Raw genomic sequence first — 24,869 nt, 5'->3', positions numbered from 1 at the left:
TGCCACTCACCAAGAAGAAAGTGAGGTTTCTTTTGCATTACTTTGTCTTTGATTTCAGTTTTTTGAAAACACGTGCGACAAAATGTGTTAGCTGAACCGAAAGCCAAGTTAACCTTTATTCTTGCCTAAGCTAATTCTTTGCCTTTTTTATTGATTCTATTTTAATGCATCAGCAAATTTCTCTAGGAATAATTATTCATATATTTGCCTGCTCTTTGCAATATACTACAAGTAACGGGTGATTTTTTTGAGGTTAGGATTTTCATGCATTAGTATTTGACAGATCACGTGGGATTTCAGACATGGTGTCAAAGAGAAAGATGCTCAGTATGCTTTGACATTTCATCATGAATAGACTTACTAACGAGCAACGCTTGCAAATCATTGAATTTTATTACCAAAATCAGTGTTCGGTTCGAAATGTGTTTCGCGCTTTACGTCCGATTTATGGTCTACATAATCGACCAAGTGAGCAAACAATTAATGCGATTGTGACCAAGTTTCGCACTCAGTTTACTTTATTGGACATTAAACCAACCACACGAATGCGTACAGTGCGTACAGAAGAGAATATTGCGTCTGTTTCTGAGAGTGTGGCTGTCGACCGTGAAATGTCGATTCGTCGCCGTTCGCAGCAATTGGGTTTGTGTTATTCGACCACATGGAAGATTTTACGCAAAGATCTTGGTGTAAAACCGTATAAAATACAGCTCGTGCAAGAACTGAAGCCGAACGATCTGCCACAACGTCGAATTTTCAGTGAATGGGCCCTAGAAAAGTTGGCAGAAAATCCGCTTTTTTATCGACAAATTTTGTTCAGCGATGAGGCTCATTTCTGGTTGAATGGCTACGTAAATAAGCAAAATTGCCGCATTTGGGTGAAGAGCAACCAGAAGCCGTTCAAGAACTGCCCATGCATCCCGAAAAATGCACTGTTTGGTGTGGTTTGTACGCTGGTGGAATCATTGGACCGTATTTTTTCAAAGATGCTGTTGGACGCAACGTTACGGTGAATGGCGATCGCTATCGTTCGATGCTAACAAACTTTTTGTTGCCAAAAATGGAAGAACTGAACTTGGTTGACATGTGGTTTCAACAAGTTGGCGCTACATGCCACACAGCTCGCGATTCTATGGCCATTTTGAGGGAAAACTTCGGACAACAATTCATCTCAAGAAATGGACCCGTAAGTTGGCCACCAAGATCATGCGATTTAACGCCTTTAGACTATTTTTTGTGGGGCTACGTCAAGTCTAAAGTCTACAGAAATAAGCCAGCAACTATTCCAGCTTTGGAAGACAACATTTCCGAAGAAATTCGGGCTATTCCGGCCGAAATGCTCGAAAAAGTTGCCCAAAATTGGACTTTCCGAATGGACCACCTAAGACGCAGCCGCGGTCAACATTTAAATGAAATTATCTTCAAAAAGTAAATGTCATGAACCAATCTAACGTTTCAAATAAAGAACCGATGAGATTTTGCAAATTTTATGCGTTTTTTTTAAAAAAAAAGTTATCAAGCTCTTAAAAAATCACCCTTTATATACTATATATTTCCCAGCAAATTAGTACTTTTGCTAAATTCGTCAACAGTCTTCACATTCTAAATGTTGTGAAAACTTACTTTCATAACAAGTCAACATGCGCATTATACATATAGTATGTATGAACATACATATGTACATAAATATGTTGTTTTTTTTTTTAAATTACGACAACGACTTGTCGCCAGCGGCGTCAAACATTTAACATTTAATTGCAAATTAACCACGAACACAGCCTTCGGAGCATCAATAATCAAATCACTTCACATAAAATAATTGTCAATTGACTTTCTATTAACTATGGCAGCAACATGCTCCTCAGGCTCCTAATGCCAGCTCTTTGTAACGACAATTTCTTATGGCGCTCGAAGACGCCTAGTGGACTGTCTGGTCATTGGATGGCGCGGTCAAGCGACCAATAAGCTCAAGTCAGCTGTAAATTCATAAAAATTACATTCAGTTCTTCCACGGACGCTTGGAGAAAATAAACTAGCTTTAAGCAGCTAACAAAAAGCAGACACTAAAAAACCGATAGTTACAAAAACAACAACAACAAAACTTGTACGAACTTGTAAAAAAGAATGCATTCATAGTCACGACAAAAATTTGACAATAACCAGCAATAAGGTACCGTACTAACATGCACTTACAACATAGGCATGTATGTTTGTATATACTCGTACTATATTTATATATAGTATAATATATACGTAGATAGTCGTCCTAGAAGTGCAATTGCTGAGTTGAGGGATAATGGTATTACTTTATTGGTAAGAGTACCATTTATGGAAATTTATATATTTTTATTAATTAAATCAGGATATATCATTAACACACATACCCAGATACAGACCCAATTTATTCAGAAGGAACCTTCATACTACGCAAAAAAGTAGTTTTCTGGAACAACTTCATCGAATAATTTCATTTTTGAAATTTTCCATTGAACGCATACTTTTAAAACTGTCCCGCATATTTGAAAATCGTTCAGTGCCCATTCAGAAACCTTGCTTAGATATCCTCTCAACGATACTTGAAATCACCAATCAGCCGAAGTACGAGTAAATGTGATTACCCACTTTGCCGATTTTCGGTAATGTTAGCATAATATTGGTGTTGTTTGTGCTATTGCTGAAAAAATCTTGTGAACAGTTTTCAAAGTAAAAGCTCGAATATGTATGTACATTTGTATTTTAGTAGTGCATAAAATAGTAAGCAGTGAGTGCACGAGGGCAATGGTGCGGCTAAGTAAATCCAATAGTGGTGGGGCAGGTAGAAGGAGTCTCTAACTCAAAAGATCGTGACCGCATGTCTTAAATGCATAATGACCGTAAAGTAGTTTCTGCAGCAGCCGCAGCAGCAGCAGCAGCACCAGCTATCAACGACGGCCACAGGAAAAACAGCAGCAATGAAGAGTCGCCAGAATCGTTAGTGTTTAGTGAACGCTCCAAACTAGCCAAAAATAAATTCCTCGGCGTGAAAGAAAGAAAAGTCAGTTAAAGCATTTCAACCTTAAATGATTTGGCCCGAAAAAGCCAGACTTGGTGTTGCACGCGGACGAGATTTGACAGACACAGACAGACTGGCAATCGAGGGCAGTGTGTGTACGAGCTAGCTGAGCTGGGTCAGTGATTTGGATTAAAGTATGGGAGCCTCCGTAAACATTGCATATGGACTCATGTACTTATTCGTATGCATATATGTATGTATTTACAGCTGGCGGAGACGAGGTTCAAGACAAACGAGCAAACGCCAGTCATTTACTTATTGAAAATTTACTGATTTCAACATTCTGGCATAATTTTGGCATTGTTGGCATATTGTCTTTATCTAAACTACTATCTAGTTAACTATTCTTTATTGCTTTGTTGAAAAACTCAATAACTTGATTATATACTAATTTATGCGACGTTGTTGGTCTGGTCTGTTAGTTTTGGGAGATAAATGAAAATAGAGTATAAGTTAATGCTGACACTTTGAGGGGATGCGCTCTTGTTTTATGGCTTGTAGCACCGAATGGTGAGTTTTGCGAGTACGTGGGAAATACGATGCATTTTCTCGTGAAAAATATAGCTTTATTAGTTTAATAGCTAAGATGCTATAAAGTTTCGAAACTATTTATCAGATATTTAGTAACATTTGTATGTGCATAGCATTATAAACTCCGTGACGTACGAAAAGATGAAACAAGTGAATACGACAACAACCAACAAAGAACTTTGCCGATCGATTGGCATGCGCCGTGTTTACCTGCACAATAAATCGGTACTCAACCGGCTATTGACTGAACATCAAGGAATACAATGTACGAAATCAGTTAACAAAATATCCACCAGCCGGTCAATGCCATGTTTCAATAGCCAGCCAAGCAGTCAGACTAGATCGATGCAGCCTAAGTGTGACCAAAACATACAAGATAAATGTACATACAAGTATATACGAGTGAATACTAAACAATCGTAATCGAAAATAAAGCTAAGTGGAATCAAATTGTAATGAAACGCTGGTGCTTTAGCTACTAAAGGAACATAACAAGGAATGGCGATGTAGTCGAATGTTTGGTGGCGAAGCGTTGAGGCGCTCACTTAGTAGGAGCAGCCCAAAACACCATTGCCACAACGACAACAGAAGTGCACTACGATTGTAAACGCGACAGCGTGCATTCCCGGCGATCTAACCCAGCAAATAGACAATTGACGGCGTCGATCGTGTCGCCCACAACCCAGAAATGTTTGGTGAGCGGCAGAGAAAGCACCACGAGAGATTTAACAGTGGCAGATGTGCCGCATGTCGGTGTTTTTGAAGAAAAATACAAAAATATACTCAACGAAGTCGTACGATATACGACACAAATGTGTGCACATGAATGACTGATCGGCTGAAGTTTATGGACAGCAATTCAACTACAATTGTAATTTTTGTCTCAGTCACCTCAGCTGAAGATCGACCGTCTTTAGTCAGTCTTTCGCAACTTTTCGGTGCCTGTATTGGTTCGCTTTTGTAACATCAACATTCTGCAGCCGCCTCAGACCATATCACATAACTGGTACAATTCCGAAATTACATTCAATGCCTCTAACATTGATTCTCCGTTTACATTTTCTTCGCAAATTTAGCTGCTTCTTAACCAGACTGTGTGGAAGTTATGTTTTTGACAGTATGCTTTATCGCGCTGTCGCCGGTGCGATACTCTTGGCATTACTACCGATTACTGAGAGGACCCATTGCGCTTGTAAATAAGCGACGTTAAAGCGTGTTGTATTAATGTTCATAAAGTGGTATCTTGACGTCAATAAACATCGTTCGGCCAACAGACAACCAGCCGCAGAGCTTCCTCTGCGAATGAGTCTGCGGCGCATGTTACTAAGGAGTACAAAAAAAGAGCCTGTAGCTATAAATTCCTTGCGTTCGCTATGCGTATTGGGTTAAAACGCCAAGAAGAAAGGTAAATCTAGTACTTCCTTGTGAATTAAGGTAGCTGTAAAGTGCCGTGTGGGTTCCTCTTCTATGAAACTAAAGCTTATTAATTCTTACCTTCCAAAATAAATGGAAGCCCTAACTGACGACCTTCTCTCTTTCAATTCAGAGTGAGATTATGTAAGAATAAGGTTTACTAAGCTTACACTTACATACTTTTAAATAAGCAAATTAATAACTTATACTTATGCATACCTTAGACATTAAAAATAAGAATTCTAATCATTCCATGAAAACGTATGTATATGTAGCATATGGTATGTAGGATTTATTAAAAAGTAATAAATAGATATATAAAATTAAATGAATAAATATGGAAATGGTTATATAATTTAGTAAATATAATATGCCTGAATGCTCCAACTGGTGTTTCCTCCCTCATATGGCCTTTTAACTGATGCAGGTAATTTTGAAGCTTAGTGACGTGCGACACCAATGCATTTTATCCAGATACGTGTATTAGTTCAGTGTGAGAGATGTAGATATTTATATGTGTGTGAGTGCATGAGTGTTTGGAATGTAAAAAACAAATTCTGACACATGAAACGAAGAAAATATATTCGTTAAGAAATGAAAATATAATCAACGTTGAAAGCAACTACAACAATACATTTCTATGTAGGCTGGTACTTAACGGAATAAAAAAGCTAAGAATCACTTCGGCTATGCATTGCTTCAACGGTGGATATGCGCAATTGTCTCCACGACACATTAGCGGCAAATAAAAAGGTATATGCATACATACATACATACCTTACTTACAGCAATTCTACTTTTATAAATTTACTTGCTACTTTTGTTAATACTACTTTTTTGATAACTCTATCCACATTTTACTACAAAAAGAATTAAGATAAGTACAATTTTAAAAGTTTCTAGGAAGAACTCTTGTATCAAACAGCCACAAAATACAACAGAAAGTACGAAAATGTCTACAAATAATAAATGGCAGCTAAAGAAAGAATAAGATACTTTTAGGCAAAATTACCACTAAAAACTTATTCGAAAGTAGTATTTGAAAACCATACTTTTTTCAAAGATGCTTTTGTTGCGGAATCATTTTCGTAATAATGTTAAAAACTTTTAGATTCTAATAATAATAATAGATTGAGTGTATCTGACTCAAACTCAATTTTACTTAGCCTGTTCACAAATATTGTTGTTGTTTTTAATACGAACTTTCCTTTGTTTCTTTGAATTGAATGGTTTTAATCGATAAAAATTAAGAAAACTTCCAATTCAATAACCATTCCGGTTTTAAATTTTTAATCACTAATTTCTGAGAACTTAAGTTGCAATAACAATATTAAAGCTCAACCCGGAAATTGCGTGATTAGTTTTGTTCAGAAAGCGTGAACCAAAATATTAAATAAAAAGAACGTCGTTTTTCAAATTAAATTTTAAGTAACAAAATTGTATATTTTTACTATTCCTTTTCATCATCCACTTCTTAGTGTCCAAATTATTAACCAAAATTACTACTAAAATAAATAAGACTTATGTAAGTAAATAAATTAGTTAGCACTTATTACTAAACTTGCTTAATCTTCGATTAAACATTTCGGGCACACTGGAGGCATATCACTTGGACATACATACATACTCGTACATAATACTTATAAATATATTTATATATCTACTAATACATAGATTTGTATATTAATTATATTACGTAAAATTAAATAAGGTGATTGCAACGTCTAACAAAATATACAACTAATCTCTTTAAATTACAGCGTTCTATGTCTAATTAAGAATCTAATAACAGTTCGTTACGAACGATCTGCTTCTATACACTGACCGACCGAGTTCAACACTCGGCTGCGCTTCGCCGCGTTCACTTATCGTACATATGGTATGAGTATGGCTAACATGTTACATATATGCTATGTGGACTAGACTAAACGCTATGTGATCCAAATTCTACGGCAGCTCTAACAACTTTGATTTGTCTCAAGTTTTGCAACTATTTTCTTAGTTCAAACTACAATTGCCACCTACTGCCAAAACTGTACGGCGAGTATCTATAACTGGGACTACCGAACGAAGCGCCACTACTCACACCGAACGGTGTGCTATGGTGGAACATATCAAAAGCCGAACCGAAGGCAGAACGTGGCGGCGTCTGATAGAACATAGCCGCTGTGGCCGCCGCTGCTGCGGCTTGTTGTTGGTCTTGTGCCGTCTGCGAATGGGTATGTGCATTGTATTGGTGTTGAGAAGTAGTCGGATGCGGCGATTGATATGCCCCACCATGATTACTAACTGCGGTACCAGGGGAGCTAGCGACAGTGGTTTGTGTGGCGCTATTACTCAAAGGCGAAGCGGTTAGGTTATTTAGAAGGGACGAACCGATTTGCGATTGAGTATTTATAGAAGCGCCCAGACCACTGCTATTGTTGTGACTCGCATTCGAGGTGGATGTGGTTGTGTTGGTAGTGTTAGAATTGGTGGTGACTGGGGCCGCAGAGTTAGCACTGGCATATAAGGCAGCAAGTAAATCGTCGGTGCTGGTCAATTGAGCCGAGGTTTTGTGACTTGGTGCACAAGAGCTGAAAGCACTTGTGGCTGAGTGTCCCAGACCGTTTGCCGAGCTTGTGGCGAGCTGCTGCGATGTAGGCTTCCGATCATCGTTTCCTTGATAATGCTCAGTATTTCCAGCATTCTGCTCTGCTATTGATCTAGATGTCGACGTAGTTGGTGTGATTGCTGAATTTTCAGTAGTCAAGCATACATTTTGCGTGACCGCTTCAACACCAGCTACACTCTTCATAAATGCAGCCAGGTGAAAAGCGGCCGCCGAAGTGTGCTGTTGAGACTCTGTTTCTAGCCGATTGAGTTCTTCGAGATGATCGCGCACCACCAACAACACTTGTTCGTGCAGCAGATCTGCATTGGAGCCCTTCGTCACCGACCCCGTAGACTTAGTTGTCACTGAAGTATCTGAATGCTCGCTGTTGGTCGTGCTGGCGGCAGATGCCAAGGCACACACTTTAGCTGAAACTTTAGTAAGCAGCGCCGGAATATCCCGGTAAAGGATGTCCAACAACTTACCAGTGGTGAAGAGCACAATCGCTTTGAGACAGGAATATTCAGCCGAATCTACGTGCAACGCCTTCAATTTTTCCACCTGTTCCTGGAAGATGCGTATATGGTCCATGAATGCTACCACGCGATCCGCCGCCATCGGCGATGCGTGCAGACCTGCAGCAGCCAACAGTGGTGCCACGTGTAATGGCATTGAACATTGGCTCGCATTTAAGACGAATAGTTCGGACCAGACCAGACGTAACAGCGCCACTTGATCCGTCACTTGTAACTCAGGAAAAAACGGTATGTTCTTGGCCCACTCGACGGCAGAAAATAGTAAACGCGCGGCCAATTCGCAGATATTATCGATACCCATAATATTGTTCGGTTGCATGCATTGACCATATCGGGATGTTGGGTAGGGTTCTGCGCGCAGTAACAATGAAATATAGGAACTTAGATAGGAGTGACCATTGAATCCGGCAACAGACATAGGATCGCCATTCGCTAGCTGGTATTGACCATGCATGCCGGCTAAGCCGGGCTGAGTGGGAGGCACACGACCGCGCTGAACAGCTGCAAAGAAAGAAATAGAAAGTAGAAATATAAACATTAGTATGAGCACACATGTATGAGGGGCTTAGAGTAAGACAGTGCTATAGGTTGTCCATGCCTGTGGCACAGCTGGTAACTTAATACCTTATTTAAATATCTAATTTTCAAATTTTCAAATACGAACAATTACAACAAGACTATTATTTTGACCACGACATCACACGCCGAACAATGCGGCTGCCAGATAACGCCGTAGATACGCATTCAGAGTGTGGCATGTTTTCAGGCGCGGTCACATGCACAAAGGACGCGACGACGACGACAAAACTCAGACCTTCACAATGCAAAAAACCCCTAAACTATCAGCCAAAACAAAAGGATATCAGCAACCTCAATCTGGGCGCATTGTAATGGGAAGCTACTACAAGAAGACATAGCGGTATAGGAGATGAAGCAAGGTAAATAATACGCTTTCAAAGATTTAGCAAGAAACAGAGCATAGCACAAACAGCCGAAGAGCAAACATTGCAACCCCTTGGCAAGGATAGTGGCGAGCCACTGAAGTTACTAAGATACTTTTTAGCATAGACGAGCGTTGCGTCATTAAGCAAGATACTTTTGAGCATTGAAAATGCAAAAGACGTTACACCCGTTGCTTGAATAGAGCACACGCAGAGACGCGAAGAAGAGGTCAAGAAACAACCCCCTGCCGTTTCTGCTTGAGCAATACGCCGCCAGCTAAGTTTTCGCCTAAGTGTTAATGTGTATTTACTCGTACGAGTATATTGTAAAATATATTTTCAACAAATCTACAACACAAATTTGCATTGCTATTTTGAGTGCTGAGTGAATTTACTTTTAATTAAAATGCACAATTTACAAACCATAATATGCACTCATACACACAAACGCTGTCGTCGATGCATGTATCTGCATATATGTACATACTCGTATTTATGCTTACACACGAGGAATATTCTTACTATGAGGTATCTTATTCATTGTGAGTACCGATGTGGCGAGGAAATGCAAGAAATCATTTGCAACACGTGTAGCTTTCGTGAAATAATTTCACAAAAACAATATTAACATACATATGTGCATATATTTATGCTTGAGAATGCTTGGTGGAGAAGCGTTTGCACCTTTTATTTAGTATTATCATAAACTTTTGACAGACAGCAGAGGAGCTCTTGCGACTAAGCAAGTACTTCCTCACGCTCGTCGATTTAATTGCAACAATATTACATTTACTAAGTTGATCCAACCAGGGAAGGATTCAAAAAGCAATATTTGGTAATACACCGATTTTTTCGCCTCGTGTGTCCCCTTATTTTTTACTCTGCATCGGTCTATGCAACATCGTATGAACTCTTCAGACCGTAAATTCAACAGTACCCCAGTGAAATCATAGAAAATCCATTTTGTCATGAGTATGTGTTTCGGTGTTTTCCTGACGAATTGTATTTTAGTAATTTTTCTTGTGGACTCACTAGCTTTTTTTAAATAGAGATCGCAGCAATGTTTTCACCAAATTGCAACGGCTAGTAAAGCGCGACTTTTTAATAAGCAAACAGCGTTTGCCCAGTTAGCTGGGAAGCGCTTCATCCTAAATATACATACATACAAGTACAAATGTTCATGCATACTTGTAGTGCAACGTACGCACCCACAACGAAGCTGAAATGATATGCAAGCTTTATCATTTGTGGAAATCTGCTAAAAATGGATATGAATGCGGGGCAAATAAATAAAGTGGAGAACAATGGAGCCCGAGGTGTTGGAGTGTGTATTAGGATATTGAAAGCGCAAATGGTAAACACTCCTGCAGTGTGCCAAATGGAATGCTTATAATTTCCAAGCTTTAACACTTACATTTATTCAATTACTTATTTATATGCCATCGCGAACGATACTTATGAAAGGAAGCGGTGATTGAGGGACGGGTTTGCAATCGTTACACTGTGGCCGGCAGTGTATTCTATGCACTTTTCATAGTCTGCGCATTTTTAATTCTCGCCATTAAGCAAACTTTTAAATATTGTATTGATTGTAGAATTTACCTTCGCGATGGTCAGCGCGCTGGTCATTCTTGGACCCTTGGTGTCTTTCTCTTTTTATTTATGGCAATTAAAAACTGTATATGCAAATTTGTGCGCAACTAAGGGTGGATGAAGCGGGTTTGACAAGTTTTTGAGGATACAATTTGCTTTCAAGACAAACAGTTCCTTAGGAAGGTAACTAAGTGAAATAAATTTTCTTTATAAATATTTTGTTTTGGTCAGCGTATTCTCCCTTTTAACTATTTCTTTTCCCCTTTTCCTATTGCTTTAGATCACTCTCTCTCTTGGGTGAAAACGGGAAGTATACAGGCCGACAATTAAATCGACAAAGCATTTGTGTAATTGTGTTTTGATTTAAGTTCCTCTTCCCATTACTTCATTGTCGCTGGCATGGCTTTGCTCCTTGGGCTGGGTGCGTGAACCAGCCGTTCAGCTGTTGTGTCGTCCACCCAGTACCCAGTGACAAACTCAGGTAGATTTGCGTGAACTGGACATCTAAACTGGTTTTTGAGCGAACACAAAAACCCAGAGACGTTCTAATGCATTTTGACCGGTTGACCACCGCCTCTGTCAATTGTCTGACCAGCCGGACACTAAGTTATAAATGAGCCTGGGAAAGCATAGTTCCGTTGCCTTTTTGGCACCTTTCTGGCCTTTGTACGTCTTTGTCGCCGCTCTTTGTGACCATAACCACAATCATTTGATCCTCACGCTGCGAGTCATTCTGCAGCGGTGCAAGTATTTAAGCTGATGCTGTGTGGTTTATGCACTTATGCAAATGTGACAACACATTTGGCTTTCATATTTTGTCATATGCTCTTTCTGTGAAAATTTAAACGGCGAAAAAACAACAAACATCTCACGCCAAAGTGTACAATTTACCCAACTCTCTCTTTCTTCTTGTGTGAATGTCGGTTTTTAATTTTATTAGCTCCGGTCTGTATCAACTCGCTGTGATCAAAGGCTTATTCCGACTAAACCATACTGTATTCAAACTTTAAGTATATTCTATATACTATTCTGAGTCATAGATGATATATCTAGTGAAGTGACCTAGCGAATTGATAAAATTTACGTGGAATCAAATTTAATAATACCGAAATAGTGATGTTTAAAACCGAGTTGTCTGTATTATGAAATTCGCTTTAAGTTTTAGGTTGTGCAACGCAAACTAGTTTTGCATGCAATGATTCGTGTATATGATCATAAGTATGTATGTACATTTGTACCCCGCATCTGTGCATTTTCTGTACTGGTGCTGCGTTCAGGTACAAGTGTGTGTCTTCCGTTAGCAACAATTGCCGCAACAGTTTAATTGTATTAACCTACCACCGTGGCAACTTTGACGCTGAACCTTAAACTTGTTGACCATTTCTTACACTAGGTTGTCAAGACTTGCCCTTTACTCAGTTTTTTATCGCCTGTTATTTGTGTTGATTACGTATTTTCATATGTCTTCATTTCGGGAGAAAACTGAACTTCTCGTTTTGAGCTTTTTATGTGCTCTCCTTCGGTTTGATAAAAGGGTGTTTTATGCTGAAAAATGTTGTCATTTAAAATTGCTGGAAGTGTTCTCACGATATTTCAGTGGCGATACGATTAACAGAGGACTACTGGATTCATGTTGAACCAGTTTTGCGATCATATTTACTATCTACCGTATCTACCGTAAGTACATCCGAAAATGTGTGCATGTGTTGAAAGAAAAAACCGACATGAATTTTACAAATTTGACATGAAAATGGTCAATCTCGTTGATGAGAAGCAGTTGAGTTGTTGTTCGCTAAGGGGTGTGCGGGGCAGTAGGAAGGTGTTGAACTCTTTTCCTAAACACAGTTGACATTCGACCGTTTCAGATGTCAGTGTTAAATGTGGTCTTCGCTGCAAAGTTTACATGACACCCTAACAACAACAACGTCAGCAAACGAAAATTGCGAATGACAATAACGAGTCGAGCAGTTGGCAGTAAAATGTCATTAATGTGGTTTATATGACCACTTAAGTGGTAATATTTCGCTGCCAGTACACTAAACTGTACACACACACACACACATATGCGTAGTTAACAAACGTTCACCAATGCTAGCTGTAAGGCGACTAATTGCACTTGTCCTAACAGCATAGACCGACTAAATACCTGCGCATGTGTTATGTTTATATGAATTATTTTTTAATAACATTTACTGCTGCTCAATTACAACCTCAACTGACTGCTTTGCGGTTCACTTTGCGTTTACATTCTTGTCGTTTGCCGCTGCTCTTGCGTTCCCCACAAATTACAATCGATCTTAACCCAAATCGATGCATGTAATCAACAAATACACACATCTATTAATTATTGCCTATGAAGCGGGTATTTTAAGTGTTCCACCAAACAGCTTTGGCCGCAGCTGAAATTACTCGAGTATTCATTTTCGAAGGATTTCTAGAAATCTAAAATTTACTCAAATTATTGCCATTTCAACACACACTGAACGAATTACATTTGTATAATCTGCGCAGCAAATGATGGAGTTTTTCACCAAATAAGTGATAAGGCAATATTTCAGAAAAAGAATATTTAAGAATTTGAAAGTGCAAATTATTAAGAATTGTTGAATTTTCTCTTGCTCTTTTGTTCTTAAAATTTTATTTTGGCATTAAAATAAATTCCTCTCTAATTTTTTTGCAGTGTATTGCATCGACAGATACAGTAATATGTTGACAGCCGGATAATTACTATGGGTCGCAACCGCAGCCACAGCAAAGCTTATTGCAATTGGTACTTGCTATAAAGACAAAATCACTATGGCTATGTAATCTTGTCAAAGTCAACAACTTTACTAGCAAATACAATAGCCAGAGCAGTTTTAGTTCGAGTCGGTACATATTTTGAGGAAGCCAACAAAAATTCATAACTCTTACGCATATTTTCAAATGTTAATTTTAACGACAAATAAGAAATTAAGAAAAACTGAAATGAAAATGAACAAATTGAGAATCAAAATGTCATAAAAAGACCCCAAGTTGATTTTTAATTGCAAATAATTAAGCAGCAACTGCATGTCAGGAGAGTTAAAACTGCACATACGCATTTATATATAGTAAGTACAAATGTACGCGCATATTTTTCGCAATTCATGCGTTTAATCTTATACATATTGATGTATGTTTACTGTCGGACGTGAAGCAAGTTGTTCGACTGTCAAAAATGACAACCCAATTATGGAACTATGCCATTAGATTGAGAGCTGACAATTGGATTCCACAACAGAAAATTAAGTGATTCGCGTCTTTCACGCAACTAAATGCCAATAAGCGCTTAAAACAAACCTTTTAACATACTCGTATTAACTTTTAATTAGAAATCGACTTTGAGTTACATTTATCGATATTTTTGTCTTTTTTTTATATATTACATGTATATTTGACTATGGACGTATTGCTTAAGAATTTCAATTTGCTTTAAATCTTGCTAAGATATTGTATGTACACTTAATATACTTAATCATAAAACTGCAAATTGCCTTACGAACCATTGCGTCAACGTAAAGGCCCAAGAGTGATATTTGTATGCAAAGCAGTTGTTTTTTTTTTGTAATCTTGGCTCGCAATCGATTGCTTCTAAACACATTTATGTATATAATTTATATTTAGCTTAGGTTATTTGAAGATCAGACCTATTGTTCGGGTGCAAGCAACTATACCAATAGACCTAACGAGCGCCAAATGTCGTTCTTCTCTGGTTATGTGAAGCGAGTGGCTAATGCTAGTGATAAGTTGCAAGAATTTTCCTTGCAAAGTCATTGTCGTAAACATTAGCTATATACATATACTTGTACGTATGTCTGTACTTCCGTTTTGAATCTGTTCTCTAGTCATTGCTCTCAACACTTTCTACTCGACGCTCCAATAGAATGATATTCTTCGATTGCTTTCAATTTATTTATTCTCAAATAAACTTACATTAGCACAAAACACTCACACATCCATCCATTATATATGAACGCATGTCCGCTTACTCAGCCTGTATATTTGACTTTTAATTGACCCTTTTCATTAGAATGTTGTTGATATACTCTTTGTTTTTGGTGTTTTCGCAATTTTCTTCGCTTGATGAGCGGTTGTTTTGTTGCAAATTTTACATTCCACACACACACACACACTGAATTTGTAAGCATTTATTTATTGCTTTCAATTTCAAATTTTAGCTGTACTGTAAATAAGTGAAACAAGTGTGAGCACATGGTGCTTGAGATTTTCGCTTACCTTCGCGTCGCATTCCCATTTTCAGGCACTTTCTTAAACGGCAATATTGACATTGGTTTCGATGATGTTGGTCGATCGGGCAATTTCTGCTCCCCCGACACGAGTACGTTAAGTTGCGGCGCACCGAGCGCTTGAAGAACGATTTGCAACCTAAAATAAGAAAGAAATCTTGCTAAAAACTGTTGAAATCAATATTTGGAAAGCTTAAAATTAGGAGAAAGTCAGTAAAAACGTAAAACAAATATTTCCGAATTGTCTGGGCTTCAGATTAGTTCGAAATATCTGATTGCAAGATGAAGTAAAAGGCGAGTGAGCCCAGTTATGTCAGACAATACAAGAAGATTACAAGTAATACTCCAAAGCAGTGACTACCTGTTAACATGTGAAAACGGGGGAAAATGTCCTGAGCTTGCCTGTTTTTTAAGCTTTAAATGCGCACGTGAATTACATTTAGATGAAGCCTTACAATTTTCGTTCCCAGTTGCATTAGACAGTGCACAACAAACGAACAAAACTGCAGAAAAACGTCGTGAAAAATGAGAAGCTAAAGCCTTGAAATCCTTTCGAAGCCATTTTGCAACGAACTGCTCAACGATTCTAATATATATGTATCTACTGTGAGCAAAATAAGCTGTAAAAACCAAAGGCGATTAAGCAAATGTAAGGGAAAAAGCTTCGGAAATCACAAGCGAGTGTGCGCAGACTTTTGTGGTTTCTTAGCAGCCATTTTCCAATTGGCAGCGCGGTGTACAAGCAGACTGCGCAAACCCCCCTCAAGGCACCGTAGCGTATAAACAAACCGTTTCTTGGCATTTTACCTATGGTGAGGGCGTCAATTCAATCAAAACCAGGTTTGGAATGCTGCTTAAAGATTCAACTGAATTACCATTTGGAGTTGAAGTGGATCGTTTTCATTTTGGAAATTCCTAACTACTTTTAGCTGTCTAATGCGAATGTAATCTTATTTGTTAATTTTTATGCGCGGTTATCTGGCAGATAACAAATAAATCGCAGTGAAACCGTTATTAGTATCGTCTGCAAACAGGCGCCTGCTTTGACTAAGGCTACAATACGATTCCATTAAGTCAGACGGTAAAAAATATTTTTGTACCTGCAGAGTCCTACTGAATAACAGCAAAAACAACATCTACAGAAAAGTATCGTTTTTCGCGTTACATTTGTGTAAAGCAGAATAGAATATTCCCAGATGAAAGAGTCGAACTTGTTGAATTGGTAATGGAGGCTGCCCAGGAGGTGGAAGGCGACAATCGACCACCAGCAACCAGTTTCAATATTATGTGCGGCAGTAACTGGCGGACAGCAAGTACAGACAGCGGTAAAGGTTCAGCGAGTTGCCGAAAATCTGGGAAAATATGTTGCAAAACAATGACCAAGTGAACGAGCGATTGCGCGTGCGCACACCACAAAAGCAGTATAGCGTGGGCAGAGATACAATGAATGAAAACAAAGAAAAACGAAATTATAAAAAATTGCACAAGAAGATACCGCGGCTAGGACGCACGAAGCGGGCGTGGCGGCAGCAATAATTGGGCATCTCCGGTAAGCGCCGAATTGTTAGCGACGAAATTAAAAGTCATAATCGCGCTGACCAGTCGTAACTTGACCAAACTAAAACAACAGCCGCATACAAAAAAGTACCAATCAAAAAGAAATTACGACAACAAGCATTCAATTCAAATAGCAGGAGCAGTTTACAAGTCGTCCATAACCATATAACATTCCAGTCCTAAAACACCAAACCATGTTTTAGCATTTTCTGTGCTTGTCAGCCGCTGGACACACTTTATTTTATTTCCAGCGTTCTGTGGTCACTGAGAGTTTACCCGGCGTGGTTAGCGACAGATCGTCTACGCGCAAGTTAGACAAGTTTATTTTCCTGTATCTTCTATTATCATATATAAAACTTGGAAAGTGTTGGATGAAACACATTTCTGTTTACAACAAATTGATCTTGATGTATTCACTTCCATATTAATCCCTTCAGTCGTTCAAAGCATGCATGCATCGAATCTGGACCGAGTTCATCACTATTCCACTCTTTAACTATTTTTGATTTACAATTTGCTTTTCAAGCACCGCTTTATTAATTATATATTTACGTATAGTGCGAAAATGAGTTGCCGAAAGTCAAGTCTACGTAAATGTATATAACCACTCTGACCATCTGTTGCCCAACTTCACCATCGTACTAGCATACGAGCATGCTTCCCTCTCTGCCATCCGTAGCATTCATAGGTCTTTATCATTATTTTAGATTATTATACTGCGCGGACTGATCTCTGGCTGAAGTATCTCCATCTGTAGCTAGGTATCTTCATCAATAGGTATAAGCGATACTCCAGCACACTCTCACACGGACGCACAAGGCATCGCTTTGAGACTAAGAAGAAGAAGAGCTCCAGATGCTGCTGAGATATATTGGGCGCATATGGGCAGTGCTACACGTAATGTGCAAGAAGTTCAGAAATAATCAAATGGATAAATAAAATAAATAGGATTTCAACGCAAGCAAACAGTAAAAGAGGAAAGCATCCACAGCAAAGCTGTCCCGCTGCTCGCGTAGCTAAGAGAGTGTGCTTATTGCAGGGAAATAAAAAAGGCGCAATGAAGCTATGGCTTGGAAAAAATCGTGACTCAAGAAATATCGTTGTTTTGCGATCGTATGGATCGTTTATTGTTTGTACGTGTGCATCAAACGCTAGGAGCCGCGTGCGCGCTCAAGCACCCCCAACTTCGCGGTGCTATATGAGCAATATGAGCTATGTACTTACATAGGAAGTAGTACGTAGTTAACCAAACAGCTGATGCCAACACAAACATCCTGACACGTATAAACACATGCCTATATGTATGTACATATTTAAGTTTGCTTGTTTACAAGGCGAAGAGGCATGCATATGTACGAGTATGTCGTTTGTAGGCCTTGCTTGCTTCAACCAGAAAATGGCGAACCCATATTGGAAATGTTAGCGGACGGTGGGCTATGAGCGGTTAGTAGGATAGGGCGAAACACGAGTATTTTGATGATGACTTTACAGCTTAAAAGGAATTTTATGAGCAGCCACCATTGTTTGAGATATTGTGAGAAATTTTTTAACTTTATAGACGAGTGAGAGCAGTTACATCTATAAGTATACATACTATATATAGTAGATAATTCGATTGCAATGTACATATAGCGAATTCCACCGGAATTTCGGCCTGTCATCATATTCCGTCTATCGGCAGGTTTCCCCCCATTGACAGATAAGTTATTCCTTACCTACGATTTTTTCTAACGAAAGAAAACTTGGCTTGGACGAACTAGTCTAAAAAGCAAATATCATTTATTTCCATTCTGCGTCAATTGAAGCTTGCAGATACACATGTTGAGATATGTGGCGACACAAAATTACGATCACCTAAGCATTGACTTTGTCAGGAAGGCAGCGAAGAAAAGAAAAAACTATACGTTGCTATTCCGTGTGTGGCCAGAGACCAGCGGGTATCAGCAGTTCCAACTGCTTGAGTGGCACAACAAACTAAAAGCGCTGTTGTTACATTTAACAGTAAATTCTTGTAGTAATGTTGCTACATTGATGCGCAGCCACCGTAGAAAAAAGCCAATCGCCCAACAGCAATAGTCTTGGCAATGAGTGGCGTTTCAACGTACAGCGGCGCGGCGTAAGTATCTCTGATATGCATTTGGTTAATTGAATCCCATTAAAGGTTATTTTATGGGAGGCGTTAAGCCAAGAAACGTGTGCAACAAGTTCGCCATTAACGTGACCCGAAGGAAATGTGCAAGTTTAGGACTAAAATTGTTTTGATATTTAGGGTTTTAACGGAATAAAGATATCTGAAATGAAATGATGCTACAAGCATCAGAAGTAGCGCATAAAAGCGCGCCATATACACCACAACTAACGAAAAGCTTTAGCACTGTGAGAGTTATAGCCTTCTTTGTTGCATTCAGTATCAGCACATACCTACAGCTGAACGGTAGCTCTTCCCTGAATTAGTTCATATGCAGGTAATTTGAACACAATTAATGATAACCGCTTGGGCAGTTACCAAGAAAGTGTTCTACTAAACAAGTAGAGGTGGCTAGCAGTTGCCACTTATTTGCTGCATCAGCATCAACCGAAAGCCGAAACATGGCGCAAAGCAATAAAACTGTCACAATCACTCAAAGCAACAAATAAACTTGTCCAATTGTGAAGGGAATTGCCAGATCAACAAAAAGATATATCATACAAGCTGCAGAAGGCCGAAAAAAGGATGTTAACAGTGTTCAGTTGAGATTTCCATATAATTTCGTTGTTTATGTAGTCGCGCGGCGAGCAATAACTACTACTGCAACAACAACAGAAACACTGTAGAAAGAGCACGGAAGCGACTCTGAGATGTCAACAGCTGATAGGAAGGTCGTAGAGCGGTCATGCATCGGGATATCTGCACTGCGTTTCAAAGAAGCAAAATATCGGTGCTTAATGTGTTACTTTTGTTCTTGTCATTATGTTTTCGTTTCAATTTACGTATTAAACCCGCTGCTTGCATTTGTGTTACTTTTCTCTTTAGGTAGATATGTGCGATATATAAAACTGATATCTAATAATCAATTTTCAAAAAAAAAAACTGAAACTTGCAAAGGCAATTTCACAAACGACAGGCTCAATCGCAAAATGTGTAACAGTCATGTCAGCAATATTGCTGATTGCGTAAATACAAAGTCACAATTGCCAACAACGCAACCGTTATTCTTCAGCACCACATTCCGACAATTAACGCATAAAGCTTTTCTGTATCAAGTAATTGATCTTGGGGATACTCAATTGACTGCTTGCGCTCAAGAGCATGAGTTTGTATATTATTCGTGGAATCTTCGAAACTAGGCTAGTAATTATGTATTGATGGAGATGATTGCGGAACTGTTCTCGGGTGTTGTGAACTTACAGTGCATGACCATCGTACCGTGATTCGGTAATGAAAGTGTATGCATTTTAGCACGCGCATGCGCACATGCAATAACACTGCAATGTTCCGTGGCACAAATTAAAGCATGAAATTGCTTGCGCAATAACAACAATTCCGAGCGCCTGCCTCAGCAAGCTTGTCAAAAATAGAATAGAAACTTGTTAAGCCTAAATAAAAACACCAACAACATTTGCAGCATCCACACAGAGAGATCTTGGCACAGCTTTGGTAAATGATTCATGTGGCACGTGAACAAGTGACTATTAGTGCGACAATTCATATTTCGAATACCTAAAAAAAGAAGGTTGTTGTTCTAGTGCGCTATTGATTAAGAAGCACAACCCGATAAAAACAACGCAAATCGAAAAGTATTAGTCTCTCTCGTGCAGCCGCTTTGTGATTTACCTTAGCGCCACACTGTGTTTCGTTCAACGAGCTGCATGAACGCCAAAACAATTTGAAGCCGTCACTCTTTTCGAAGTTAGCATTGCAAATACAACTATTGCAAGGCAACAACAAATAATAGCAAATTATTCAGTACAAAAATAGAAAAATGATTCTGGCGCTATGTAGTCATGTGTATGTGTGCATTAATGCTCGAAGCCAACACCCAAAGCGTCGACGGCGCTTATTGCCTGGAACTGATAATGATGTTGCCCCAATCAAAAGCCAAACAGACAAACGCTTCTGCGCTCAGACGTTGGTAATTAGCGCAGAGAAGCAAATTCAATTTACCTTCTGGAGAGGGGCGCAAAAGCTGTCTGGGAACACTCTGATAAACACCAAGCATTATAGCGGTGCTTAAATAAGAACAACAACGAAGAAACAACGGAGTGGCGCGCACGCGTTGTAAGCACACTGCGCATGCGCCATTACATGCCACTACAATTGATTGCACCGCACTGCAGAAATAAAGTATTATAAATAATAACGAGAGCAACTGCACCGGCACCGGCACCGGCACTTGGCTTCACCTACACCCCCACATAAGGCAGCACACCCTCACATGCTTTGATATGAGTAATTGCCACATAAGTCTACTAAACTGCAGCCAAAGTAATTAGCAGTCGAGATTAATGCAGAAGGTAACTAAGCGACTACCACGGAAGCCGAATTTCTGCGCGATCGTCATAGCAATCATTGTGCGGTGAAGGAGGCAGATTCATAGGCAAGCGAATAAACTGTATTATATACATATATGTATATGTACATACACATAAGTTATAGTAACAGTGAGAAACAATTTTCTTTCTGTTAATTTTGTAGTACATATCATGTACTAGAACAGAAAAGTTAGGCTAGATGTTACCGGTACACAACCGAAACGTAAAAAATAGTAGTGCCTTCCATCATAAATTGTCTAAGATAAAACAAATTTCATCTACTTAGTTGAAACTGTAGCATATTGTTAAGGTTTGTTTCATGTAAGCTCCCAGATATAGCGATAGTTGCAAGAATGTGACACACATCTGACCAGATATCGAACTGTATGTCAGAGTTTATACAAACGTTACACATAATAACCGACTTTTAACAACTTTGGGTCGTATTATAAATATTTTGTATTGTGGCACGTTGGCATAAGTAAATGTACATTGTCTCATTTACGAGTTAATACTTGCTTCCGCTTCTTCTCCATCGCACATCGATAAATGCATTTGTGGAAATTGTTGTGATAGCATATGAACGAGCATGAACTTAGCTAATTTAACGTCAAGTTAGTGAGGGAACAACTTTGCCGCAGGTACTTAGGCATGAGAGATGTGCGATAGTGTTTAAGGCAACAACAACTGCTGCAAAAGTAACGTGACCATTCTACATGGAAGGTGTTGTAACTGTTGCAAACGTTGTTCGCCGCGAATTATTGCCTGATAATAACTGGAACAGATAATATTGCTAAGCTAAAGCTAGAACATTTCAGCTTGAACTACAACTTGCGCGTCAATCAGGCAGAAATGATTTTAGGAATCTTAACGGAAATATGCCCTTTCGCTCAAGCTCATAAAATCGCTTTAGCTAATTAATATTTGAGTAATCTAACTCAAATGGGGGGCAGAAGCTTCGATACGAACCCATTTCGACTTCGCTTTAAGCAGTTGCAGATTATTTCAAAAAAGAGCTTCAAGTACATCAAATGAAAACTCATAACAACAATAATCATTTTTTTTTTTTTTTTTTTGCAAAGTGCAATTTTCATTCGCTTAACATTCATAGCGAAACCGTGAATCATAGCGGCGCTCGCTCCAGTCATTCCAACCTTGGCGGCATAAAATCGACTTTTTTAAGCGGGAGTATGGCCAATTTGAAAATGCGCTTAAGAACTTTCCACTTAAGTAAGTCGAAAGCTTAAAGGTACAACTCCACCACTAGAGAATGACTAAGAGAACTTGCTCATACACATGTCTATTTACGCTTATAATTTGGCCGATCACCCTTCTCTCCGTCATGTTCATTGCTGACCGTGCAGCGTCTCACTAAAACGTTAGTTACGCTCATGCAATAAAATTCAACGAACTAAAGCGTTAAATCAGCAAAAGATGCAAACAAACGAACAAACTGACGGACAGATGAAGTTGGGCATAGGTGGGCTCATAGAGGGACGAGGAGACTGAGGGACACATAGATGGCTAGGTGGCTAGGTGGCAACGTAGCGCGCAGATATGAGTCTGACTGCGGTCTATTCACACGGCGTCCATACCGCACGGGCTAGCTGAACTGGCTCCAACTTACAGCGCGGCGCACCGGAACGGCAAGTACGAGTGTGTGCCCGAAGATGAGGTATGTGGCAGCCGCGTTGCCAGCACGGAACAAGACATGCATTTGCTGGGGCGCGTGTGTGCAACCAAAAGCAATCGCAGAATAATAGAAAACACTGGCAGAATGAAGGAAGCATGCAGCCAAGCCAGACCATCGGCAAAAACTATGTACAAACAAAACTACAATGCTATCATTATCCAGGTGCCAAGTGAATGGACTACAGTAATAACAACAACAAATGATAGAAACACACAAACAATAATGGCTATTGGAAGAACAATAAATAGAATGAGATTTTCAACAACACCAACAGCATTGCCGTCCAGATAACCGATAACCGATATACGGTATGTATGTATGTATGTATGCGCAGGCTTGCGAGCATAATACTACACAAAGCAACAACTGCCATTGTAAGTATATGTTGCACATTGCTTTAGCTTCGTTCGCGACCAAAGCAATAACAGCAAAATCATTGAGGAAAAAATCGAAAAGCATAAGTTACAATATTTTTGATTCATGTGTTGTAACGCAGGGTGTGTATGCGTATTGCTCGTGTGTATGTAAATGTGAATGTGCCATGGCCTTTAGTACTCACTATTCGCAGCGGATTTATTTGTTAGTATATCCTCAGCCATAGAGGGCCACCAAACTTGGATTACAAATGTACGGGAAACTCCCTCCAACTGTTGCGGCGTTGGCCATGTGGAGAGCCATGGTGCGATATTAGATAGATGCAATCAAATGTGGCAAATCGAAATTCAACAGTTCAAAAAATAAACAGAAAATGCTTTAATCGAAGGGTGCATGTGACGAAGTGAAAACCGAATTTATTTGCTAGATTTAAGTTACTTTCGATAGAATAAATGGCAATAAAAGTGTAAAAAGTAAGCGCTGATTAAGACATGTAAGTATATTCGATAATCTGAGTTATGTTTCCAGTATACAAAAATCGTCCATCTAAAATCATTGTTGAAATATTTTGAGTCGTATTTGTTTACAAATCCTTCTTTACGAACGAACATCCTGACATTTTGACGAAATTACCTTAATTGGCGAGCGATTGTGGCTAATGCAAGCAAAGCAAAGCAAGCACTGCAGTGTTGCAACATTGAATATGGTAGATACATACAAACTTGTTGGTTGAGCAAAGTCTGCATCGATCACCAACCAAAAACTGTTGCATTAAATAACCGCGCTGACGCCAACCGTACGTACAACGTTAAGTACAACAGTTAAGTAGTGGCGGTGGTGCGGTTATCGATATCGCTTTTGCTGTTGCTGTTGCTGTTGTAGCTCGTGCAACGCGACGGCCCAACGTGCAATAATTAATTAAACCGTTATATTACACAAAAGTTTGTGGCGATTCGAGAGTAGCTAAGCAAGAAAACGATCACGACTTGCTGCCCTAGACAATTCTCTCAAAGCACCCAATGAGGTGACAGTGTCGGCTACGAATCGTGCCCAAGAGGGTTTGTCTGCTCTCGATATAAAAAGTAAAAACATTTTAAGATCTGTTTTTTTCAGAAGTTCTAGGCTTCAGTTCAGGTAGGCTGCTGTAATTGTTGTAGCTATGTTATTTGTTCTACAAGCGCGCTTAAATGACTACAACGTACGAGGAAGTATCAGTGCTGTGGAGGTTCAGTGCTTTAGCGGTGTAGTAATTTTTGGCTGGCGTCACTGATATCGCATCTGTTTCTCATTTAGTCTCGCTTGTGAGTTTGTAGTTATTGTTATTGCTTTACCGTTGTTGCAATCTGTGGTTGTTTTATTGTTATATTGTTTGTTGTCGATATTTCCCGTTTCTGTCTCGATTGGTAATTATTTGTGTCTGTTTGATGCTTGGGGATCAGGTTGGGGGTTGGACTTGTCGTAAAGTACGAGTAATTTTGGATTTTGCTTTTTAAGTTGGCTTAGTTGTGGTGTCTCCTAATCAACAGTTATCCCTAATGTTCTTAATGATGGCCAACATTTAATTAGCAGTTGTGTTTGAACGGAAAACTAACTTAAAATTTTCCCACGCTTAATAAGAAATAGACACTCGAAATGACGCTGGCTAAAGAGGTCGAAAGCGAAAGCGGAGGGTGCAACGATACTCAACGCAAACTACATACCTCAACTCAATGGCATGCTTGTGTCAAGAGAGTCTTAGTGTATTCAAATTCGCTGCTTCGAAAGACAATATTAAACTGTTTCCGCAGAGCTTATTACCGTTCCAA

General features: G+C 39.2%; 1 protein-coding gene across 3 annotated transcripts in view; it reads right to left on the bottom strand.

Annotated features, from left to right (window-relative positions):
- The window catches only part of LOC105229513 (steroid receptor seven-up, isoforms B/C), a 40,855-nt gene that overhangs the window by 5,856 nt on the left and 10,130 nt on the right, over positions 1–24,869 (bottom strand). For 2 of the 3 annotated variants that reach the window (XM_049449378.1, XM_011209845.4), the window contains exons 3-4: positions 14,917–15,066; positions 8,075–8,626 (exon numbers count right to left, since the gene is read on the bottom strand). In XM_049449378.1, the coding sequence (XP_049305335.1) occupies positions 8,075–8,626; positions 14,917–15,066 (702 nt within the window). Of the gene's footprint in view, positions 1–704; positions 7,923–8,012; positions 8,627–14,916; positions 15,067–24,869 lie in introns of those variants that run through there. The other variant, XM_029551653.2, reaches the window with a different exon arrangement.

The sequence above is a fragment of the Bactrocera dorsalis genome, chromosome 2 (assembly GCF_023373825.1).
Source record: "Bactrocera dorsalis isolate Fly_Bdor chromosome 2, ASM2337382v1, whole genome shotgun sequence".
Lineage (NCBI taxonomy): Eukaryota > Metazoa > Arthropoda > Insecta > Diptera > Tephritidae > Bactrocera > Bactrocera dorsalis.
Note: the sequence above shows the minus strand (reverse complement) of the source record. Positions and strands in the feature narration are given on the sequence as shown.